We start from the raw sequence: 10239 nt of genomic DNA on the forward strand, positions 1-10239 counted from the left end.
GACCTGGGCCCACTAAACCAAACGATGAGTGTGGCTCTGTGATCTCAGCTCCCCGCTGATGGAGGTGTGGTGACCTGGGATTTCGCTTTTCGCATTTGGTTTTAGCTTTCGCATCTGGATTCATGGTAAGTGATCTTAACTTTGCAGTGGTAATGTTTGCTGGAGACGGTCACCCTGGCGAGAGGATGAGGAGACCTTTCGTTTGGGGTTGGCTGGGTCTGGTGATCATCCATTCCATGACGCTTCAGGTTTCAGATCTTGGAATATTGATCAGAGAGAGGAAGCAGCTGATCAGAGAGAGGGTGGCAGTGTAGCATAATGGTTAATGAGCAGGGCTCGTGACCGAAAGGTTGCCAGTTCAACCCACAGTTGCTTCAGTACACATCCGGCTGTATACATGGATAATGTTGTAAAAACCTGTAACTGATGTAAGTCACTCTGGATCAGAGCGTCTGCTAAGTGCCAGTAATGTAATGTAATGTTTTGCAGTGCAAAGTTGCTGTATGTTTTTGTTTTCCACAAAAAAGAGGGTATTCAATGTGTTTTGTTGCTGCAGTGGGGGGTCCTTCTTAAACAGTCTCCAGAGACTCTGCGCTTTAAATTACTCAGTTTTCACATCTTTAAATGTCAGTTGAGCTCCTCGTAAAGGGTCTGACACCGTTGCCCATTTAATTTGAATGGATACACTTCTGTGCTCTTGTGCTGGAAGTCACTCTGGATAAGAGCGTCTGCTAAAGGAATGTTATGTAATGTAAAGGTAAAAAAGGGGGAAAGCATTGCTGGAAGACAGATGATGAATGCATGGCTACCTGTTGAGGACAGGTAATGAGTTAGTATGCATGGCTGAACATGGCTCTCTGCATCTGAGTTGCGTGAATAATCTCACTGTGGGGTGACAGCATTCACCTTTTCATACACAATGTTCTGCACCCTGTAATTTCAGGGTCATCAGACAGGCCGTTTAAGTCTCCTTTTACGGTGATATCAGGCTGAAAAAACACAGCACTGCCACTGCCAAAGTGCCCTTGAAGACAGAATATGTGCAGATGCTAAAGTGGCAGGTCTGTAGTTTTGCAACCAGCTTCCCACTCTGAACGCTTCTGTGGTTTGTTTCCGGCTTTGCTATCTAATCACATATTGAGCTGTATACATTCATAACGAGTGAGGATGACCCTGGATAAGGAGCTGTACGCATCTCTCCTGTGGGTAAGGAAATGGCCTGTGAAAATGAATAATGTAGTGTGTAAATAAGCCGTTGGCTGTCTGAGTGCCTGTGTTTGACAGGCTGGCTCGGCGAGAGCTCTGGGGGGGTTCACCAGGAGCAGCAGGATGAAGGACAGGTGGACGCAGCTGGGACTGCTCTTCTTCCTCTTCCTCTCCCTCATCATGACGGGCAGCTTCCTCTGGCAGTACCAGCTGCCCAAACTCCAGCCTGGTGAGTGGATTATTACACTGGCTTGAGTCTTAATTATAGGCAACTTAACATTCAGCTAGAATGGGCTTGCATTGCTTGTGCCTTTCGTGTCAATTTCCAAAATATTTTTGAGATATGCACAATTTTACATCAAAATGGTTCCCATTGAGTAACATGGATAGAACATGATGTCACAACAGGCCTGCAACAGCAGCCACAGATACAGACCATCTCTCCAGCAAAGCTTCTAACTCCTGGCCACTACCATGCCACGCTTCTCCAAGCTTTCAGGTTTCAGCTTTACATTGAAAAACAATCCATGAAAAATCAAAGGAACACAGCAGAGAAGAGTAAGGTAAAAAAAAAAAAAACATTACTCCACACAGGGAAAGTAATTCATATCTTGAATTGCATGTTTTTGTAAGGTTTATTATTGTTATACTCCCTCATATAAGTGTACCTTAAATGAAGATAAGTTAAAACATGAAGAGTGAGATTTATACATGGCGAATTGTGGTATGATAGCTGTCCCCATTAACAAACACATTAGCAACATCGATTGGCATTTAACTTAATGTGATTAATAGCGCAATTAAAAAATGGTGTAGAACAATTGATTGTGAAGTTAATCATCTAGGGTTCAGTGAAAGTGTTGTGGCCAGATGCGAGACACAGCGTGGAAAATGAGGCATGAGGTAAACAGAGCATGTTGAGTAACTCGCCTTCAACAGCAGCTTAGATTGTCTGCTTTTGTTTATTATACATCACAACATTTCAATTCATATGTTCAGAGCAAAGCTGTGAGGCTGTGAACATTTCCATATGCAATATGCATCACGGTGTTCTCTGTCCTGGGGGGGGGGGGTGTATTAGAATGCTGAAGCCAGCAAGGTGTGTTTGTTTGTAAACACAGGAACAGCTCAGATCTAGTCATGCCACTATATGAGGTATCTATTGTATGTGCTTCATGATTTTTGTAATAAAAATCATGGTCATAATAGCACACAGGAGACTCCTCTGCCATAAGGTACATTTGTCCTTCATCTGCCTCCTTCTTACTTTCTCTCAGGTAAAATTGTGACATTTTAGAAAGAACTATACATCATTAACAACAGAAATAACATGCTGTACAATCATAAGCGGAATCCATGGTAAATGTAGGCACTTATTTCTGTGTTGAGCCTCTCTGTCACTTTCCCTTTCTTTGCCTCCCTCTCTGTCTTTCCTCCCTCTCTCCCTCCCTCCCTCCCTCCCCCTCTCTCTCTCTCTCTCTCTCTCTCTCTCCCCCTCTCTCTCTCTCTCTCTCCCTCTCTCTCTCCCCCTCCCTCCTTCTCCCTCTCTCTCTCTCCCACTGTCTCTCCCCCCTCTCTCTCTCTCTCTCCCTCTCTCTCCCTCTCTCTCTCTCTCTCTCTCTCTCTCTCTCTCACTCTCTCTGTAGATGAAAGTATGGGCAGCAGTGATCAAACAAAGAGGATGTGTCCCCGCTTCCCTGAACCCACCCCCCTGCAGCATCCCATCCCCATCCTCAAGGGGGCGCTAGAGAAGGTGGGTCACTGTCTTGCAGTAGTGCCGCTGTCCACTGAAAACACCTTGCTAAGGGTTCTGACAAGCTGCATTCCGACAGGACAAAATGTGAGTCGGAGACGAGCGTTAAGGCCTGTCTCTGCTGCGAACAGCAGACTGCTTGATTAGATGTTACTCATTTCCTTTCCTCGGTGCTCATGGCAGCTGAAAATCTGTTCTTGTGAGAGACTGATAAGAATTTAAATGATCGGTACGGGTGACCGTACCATGAGAAATGGGTCATGAGGGTCATCAGGTGAAATTTCGGGCGAGGCGCTGCTGTTGCACTGCTTACTAACAGAATTTACCTGAGTTGTACGTTTCAGACCCGTCAGACGCGTTGTAGAGCAGTGGCAGTGGCTCTGGGTGGAGGGACAGGCTGAATAAATGAATACATAACAACCCTGATCCTGAGTTAGAGGCCAGAAGCACCAGTCACGACAACCTCCGCATCCTGACCCTGGTGAAAACCTTTCCCCACTGCGAGTCCCTGAGTCTCTCAGCCAGAGAGTCTCTTTTTGGGAGTTTTACGTCTCTGCCCTGAGGCCAAATGAAGAATGCGTGCTCATCTAAGTATGAAATCAACATTCAGAAACATCCAAAATGCACCTTTTTAATATATGTCAAAATGCACTGCATATATTGCACAATGTGTTTCATCACTGCCTCCACACATGCATCTTATAGAATTAAATACATTTTAAAATCCATTCTACAGACAATAAGAAATGCTTGTTTGAATATGTGCAATATGTCTTGAATCAGTGAGTTGCAAAGTTCTTATATATTTTATCATATTTTGCTTTTTATAAGGAACACTGTATATATTAATGAACGAATCTCTCTCTCAGGTGGATACACTCCTTCGCAGGAGTCTGCACCCCAGAAGTCTCCCGTCACTGTCGGCCATCGTGTTTTACAACGACACGGTGCTGTGGACAGGAAACTTCGGGAGAAGGAACGGGACGGACCGCAAGTCTGCCCCGCCCAACAAGTACACCATCTACAGGTGAGGGGATGGCGTGGATCCTTCCGGCAGGTCTGTCAGGTTAAAGGCCGTGCAGAGGCAACCTTTCTGCTGTGGAAAGCATGTGCTTATCCACCAGCCTTGTCTCTGCCCCCCTGTCATACCTCTGAGATACGCATGCGTGGCCCATGGGGAATGAGAGTCGATTTTTAGCCTCTTTTCCCGTAGGTAATGACAAGCACCTGTGGCTCACTGATTGGTCAGCTAAGAAAAAACTTCTGATTGTGATTGCTTGTAACTTTGAACACATTATCTCAGCAGAGCGCATGGTTGAGATTAGGCATGCTGTCCTATCTGCCTGCAGGTAAGCAGGACTGGGGAGAGCACAGAAACCAGGCCCTAATGGAGAGGGCCAGCCAGTGGGCAGCCATTCACTGTTATTGCAGTGACCCGAAACCTTCCTAGCAACACACATTCACATTGTAGGCTTCACCAGTGTGCAGACTACAGAGCTCTCATTACTCTATTATATCTATGATTAGTCCATAAAAGAGGGCGCGCACTCAGGACTGACCAGGTCGTATTGAGTTGATGGTATTAGGAGCATTTTGAAGCTGATTCTTATTTATCATGTTATAGTGCTTATTGTGCCATTGTGAAATTCTGGGAGCTTTCTGGAAAAAAAACAGAAGATATTGTTTGATGGACTTATTCTGAACATGTTTTCCCAGTTTTGAGTTTTAGTGTATTTTGCAGCAGAGATGTGTCATTTTGGTAAACACGTTTAAGTGTGAACTCTTGATGATTGTTGGTGAATGATGTTTCCTGCAATGTGCTCAGGCAGAAAAAAAAGGCTGCTCTTCCTTATTTCACAGATGCTGGATGCCCACGGCTTGCAGCAGCAAGCTGGAATGTGCTCTGATGTTCATTGTGTCAGTCAGGAGGTGAAATCCATTGAGTGCATGTGGCTAATGCAATTACAGCTGCCTCATCTTTAATTATCGCCCGTCAGAGTCTGGCTGAAAGAGGAGGGATGTCTGCTGAGCGCTCGGCCTCAATGCAGCTGCGCATGTGTAAAAGAGTGACTCATTACTCCAGCAGCCACCTGGCACAATGACCAGCTCAGTGTGGGAGCCTCACAATGGCAAATTAATAGAAATGTTTATAAAGAGAACCATTTAGGGGATACGCGTCACGGAACATCATATTTGTTTCATGGAAATGAAGACCACGGAACATCTGAATTTTGTATTGAATGCAAGTCGTTCAAATTGCAGCTGTCATATATTAGTTTGATGGTACCAGGAGTAGTTATATTCACATCCGGCAATGGCCTCGTTATCTTCACAGATTTTTCGGTTTGGTTAAGACACAGTCCTCCTCCTGTTTTGTTAGTGTTATTTGTTTGTTTTCTCCATGCCTCGCGGAAATGATTGTTTTCGTTAGCATTCTGAAATATTGTGCGTCTGATGTGTACACAGGCCTTAATGGGCGCTTTGCCTCATTTCTTTTCTTTGCATCATTCAAATGAATTTCCTGAATGACCAGAGCGACCTTGTTACAAATAATGATCGTTGATTTGTGGAATGAGGAAGTACATTTTTTTCTAATTCACAGTGCAGAATAATTACCAAGAGTGTATTCTATTTGCTCAAGTGTTTTGAATATGATTTGACTGCACTTATCAGCTGTAACCTCCTACAAAAAAGAGTAGTAGTTCTGGAGGGATTTCCACACGTCAAGGAATTGATTAAATCCAAAAGCAAGGCTCTGAACTTTATTGTGTGTCAAATATTCTTCACAAGCAGGAGCAGAGGGCGACAGATTACCTGTCACTTCATTTTAGACAACGAGAACTCCTGGCAGCTTTTTGTCTGAGTCACGCATCCAAACACTTTTGTGGGTTTTGCCACTGTGAAGAAACTTGTGTTGTACTCCTCTCTCCTGAATACTGATGATTTAGAAGTCATTAGGCTGTCTGTTACTCTCCCCTTCCTGCCACTTTCTGTCTCGTTAATTAGTGAAGCTTTAAGCTAAATGTCAGTTAATGCCCCGTGGGTTCTCCGATCAGCCCAGCGTGAGCACAGAAAAGGGGGTGCAGGAGAGCTGCTCTTCTGATCCCGACACTGAAGCTTTTCACGATTAAACAAATATTAAGTGAGGACAAGCCGAGGTGTGGGAGTAAAGGCTCTCTGAACGGGATTCACTCTACTACACATAAGGGGAAACTGAGGTGATTATAAGATAAGAGATCTTCAGAGTTGCCTTCCCTTTCTCATTATCACAGCATATAGCACAGTATACACAACACGTATGTCCCAATGTACATTATCACTCTGTAACTTATAAAGCGCTATATGTACAACTAAAAACACGGCTCATCAGTCTGTGCCATTTGCACTATGATTGCACATTTCATATGTGACTGTATGTTTCCACTATAATTACACTGCAGTTGCGCATTAGTGCTATAATTACATATAATGGTTAAAATGATACCAGTGCCATGTTATTAAACATTAGCATGGTATTTTCTCTGTTGCCACGATGAGTTCATGTGCTGATTGAATCTCAGTATTGTTGCTCCATCCAGCTGCAGGCTGGAAAGACAACCAGTCTGCCCTGCAAACCCAGCCTGTCCCGGTTCTGTGCCCGTCAGGATCGCCAGTCTGTCCAAGATCTTCCCCACCCTGATTCTGTACAAGCTATGGGAGGAGGGGAAGGTGGGTTCCCTGGATGACCCGCTGGAGAAATACGCAGAGAATTTCACCATCAAGAACCCCCTGGGCCGGTCCGGGGACCCGGAGCTGAAGTACATTATGGACGGGCTGATCTTTCTGGACAGCCACGAGGTCCAGGCTCAGTCCTCCTGTGTCACTCTGCGTAGGATGGCCAGCCAGCTGTCCGGTGAGGAACCCTGACCCCGCCCACCTCCTGGGCCCAGGAACGGGGGGTGAGGGGGACAGCGCAGTCCCCTGGAAGTTTAGAAAAAATCATTTATGATTATTATTATTATTATTTATCATTTATGATGGCTAAAGGCTAATGGCATATATACATATATAAACATATGTCCAAAACCTACAAAACCTAAGTTTGCCTAGAAAAAAATCATTTATGATGGCCAAGACTGCTGTATTGTGTCTCCCTGTCAGAATCATGTAGTGCATGCAATTTTTGGGCAGCCTTTGTGAGGTCATTGATTCCTGTCCTGGTAGGGTGGAAATCGCCAAGGCACTTAACTCTTCGATTTAAGACAGAGAATGATTTATGTGGTGGCTAGGAAAGGTACGGAATGTACAAAGTGTCCACCTGAGAGCTCCTAACTTTCTGCTGTTTTCACATCTCAGGCTTGGAAGGACTTTGTGAATCGCACTCAGGCTGATTCCCGAGCTTAAGTGGAAACTGCAGCCAAAGTTATTTTGAAATGATCAAAGGACACAGAGATTTTACCTTATGTTTTTAGCCTTAGCTGTACCTGAAACTGGAGGGATTTATGAGTGTGTAATAATGCCCAGAAGATTGACTTTATCCACCGTATCCCTGGCCCTACCACTGGCTGTGTTACCTGCTGCTACCTGCTGTTTAACGATAGACAGGGCCGTAGCTGACTCACTAGACTCCCGGCACTACTGAGGTACCAGAGAGCTAGCAACTGCTCTCAATTTGGTAATGCTTTATAGTTAATCAATATATTTTGAGAGCTAATTCCTCACAAGCGAAACAATTATGATTGAACATGTGAATGCAGCCAGAAGATGGCGAGTGACTCTGTGAAGTCCTGATGGTTGCAGGTAGCCCCTCCCAACACTAGGGGGCACTGAGATAAAAAGTTCAGGATGTATGGGAAGAGCTGCCAAGAGTCCACAGAGGTCATACAGGTATCTGGGGTCTGATGATAGACTGATGACCATGTGTTGGATTCATGCATCTTGCTTGCCTCCAGGATTACCCAGAAGGCTTAGGGCCACCAACCTGCTGTGGAAGGGGAAGACTCAGGCAGCTATCAGCCTTCTCCAGGATGATGTGCTGGTGGCAGATCCTGGAACAAAGTAAGACCATTTGTACACGTGGTCCCCCCGTCATGCACACCATTGGTTAACAGATAGTTTTAGCTCATACTTTTAGCTATTAAATAACAAAAGAAACGTTGGAAATCTGTTAGCTTATCACTCATTGCTAAGAGTCTGGCTGGTCTCTGCAGATGCCACTACAGTAACCTGGCCTTCTCCCTGCTGGCCCATGTGCTGAGTGAGAGGGTGGAAGGCCAGGACTACCAGCGCTGGATCTCCCAGAATGTCCTGGACCCGCTGGGGATGGAGGACACGGGTTTCGACATCACCCCAGGGGTGCAGAGCCGCATGGCAGTGGGGGTGTATCCCAGTGGGCAGCTGGCACGGCTCTACGACCTGGGCTGGTACCGGCCCTCGGGCCAGATGTTCTCCACGGCGGCAGACCTGGCCAAGCTGGCCATGGCGCTACTGGGTGCGTACCACCGCGCCGTGCTCAAACCCGACACCCTCAAGGTCCTGCTGACGCCCCTGTCCCGCTGCGACGGGGGCTACTTCGCCCCACGGACGGGCACGCCGTGGGAGGTGGGTGAGCAGCTCGGGTACGAGGTGCTGCGGAAGGACGGCGATGTGGACGGCTACTCCGCCACCTTCTCCCTGCTGCCGCGGCTCAGGCTGGGCCTGGCGGTGTTAATGGCGGGAGCCAAGCCACCTGGCCGGGACCTGGCGGCCGAGGCCTACGCCCACATCATTCCTGCCCTGGAGCGGGCCCTCCGGGACACGCGGCTGGTCCTCTCCCCGCCGCCCAACCCCACCCCCTACGCCGGGCTCTACGCCCATGCCAACAGCGCCTTCTACGAGATCAGAAGCGGGCCGGACGGAGTGCTGGTCATGCAGCAGTTTGGCCTGCAGATCGAGGACCAGATCCCTGAACAGTACAGAAGCGTGAAGCTGAGCTTCCTGCAGGACCGGGTCTTCCGGGCGGTGCTGGGGAGGGAGTACCCCTGCTTCCTGAAGGCTGGCTCTGCCTCCATCTCTCTGGAGGCCCAGGATGGGCAGCTGTACAACTTCTACGTGTTTGACGAGAAGGGCGTGTCACCAGGCTTCGACATTCCGGGACTGAACAGGTACAACGTGGTGCGGATCGCCCAAAAGCCCGCTTTCACCACCTAACCCCCCTCCCAGGGATCAGGCCTGAGACGGCCCGACACGCATGCTGAGCACTTCAAGAGGCCTCGTGCACCGACCCAACCAGAGCTGAGGACCAAAAGCAGACTGAGGTGCAGAGAAACACAGAGTGCTGTGTAGCACAGGATGTAATTCTGTGTTTGCGTCAGACATGCCTCATGTTCACCTGCACCGCAAAGTGCTGTTTAGGAAGATCGGACATAATTATTGCCCATCTGCTATCGCTGAGTAATTGCCATATATATATATTCCCCCACAGCAATCTCAGCCACTGGTAGCTAGTTACTTGAAGTCCCATTGTGGCAGCTGTTCATATGTTCACACAAATCTCCGATATTAGCCCACTAATTTTGTTTAATATGTAATATATTTTTTAAAAAAGATTAAGGTTTTTAATATTGAGCTACAATGTTTCAGACAATAAGCAATCACTTAGGATTTTAAATCGAACATGAAAGTTTTAATTTACTGTGCACACATCTGTATTATCTCATCTGAAGTTCGTGATGGATGATCTTTTTACGGATATGAAATGTTAATTGCACTTCCACTAACAGATGGAAATATTCTCAAAGGCTGTGCAGTGATAGACATCATACCATTTACATTCCTTTACCATCTGGGAAGTGAGAGTAATTAAATGTATGAGCAGGAAAATTAAAGAATGTGGTGAATCATACAATATTGTAAAGTAATTTGATCTGTAATGTTGAATGAAGTCCATGCATGCTATATGAATAATAAGTTTAATCATAGCCACCCTCTGCCCTGCTGAAATGAGTCTCATCATAAATCCATCTCTGTCCCCCATACCCCCTTTTGTAAAATCCTAGATCAGATATTCATACTCACCCATTTTCCTCATGGAGCCCATAAACTACCAGCATCTGCATGCCTGGTCTGAGGTTTTGTCCAATGAGAGCGAAGGCAGCTGCACCAAACTCAGAGCGCAGCTTCAGCTCATCAGACACCCATTCCCCATCCTGCTTCAGCTCCTCTGTCCTGCTTCAGCTCATCAGATACCCATTCCCCGTCCTGCTTCAGCTCATCAGACACCCATTCCCCGTCCTGCTTCAGCTCATCAGACACCCATTCCC

General features: G+C 46.7%; 1 protein-coding gene across 1 annotated transcript; it reads left to right on the forward strand.

The window, feature by feature from the left end:
- The first annotated feature begins 1329 nt into the window (after positions 1-1329).
- Positions 1330-9127, forward strand: lactbl1b (lactamase, beta-like 1b). Its single transcript, XM_036530264.1, has 6 exons — positions 1330-1439; positions 2860-2959; positions 3829-3986; positions 6604-6851; positions 7891-7996; positions 8149-9127. The coding sequence occupies exons 1-6, from the start codon at positions 1330-1332 to the stop codon at positions 9125-9127; spliced, it is 1701 nt and encodes a 566-aa protein (XP_036386157.1).
- Positions 9128-10239: the final 1112 nt, after the last annotated feature.

This window comes from Megalops cyprinoides, chromosome 6 (assembly GCF_013368585.1).
Source record: "Megalops cyprinoides isolate fMegCyp1 chromosome 6, fMegCyp1.pri, whole genome shotgun sequence".
NCBI classification, from domain to species: domain Eukaryota; kingdom Metazoa; phylum Chordata; class Actinopteri; order Elopiformes; family Megalopidae; genus Megalops; species Megalops cyprinoides.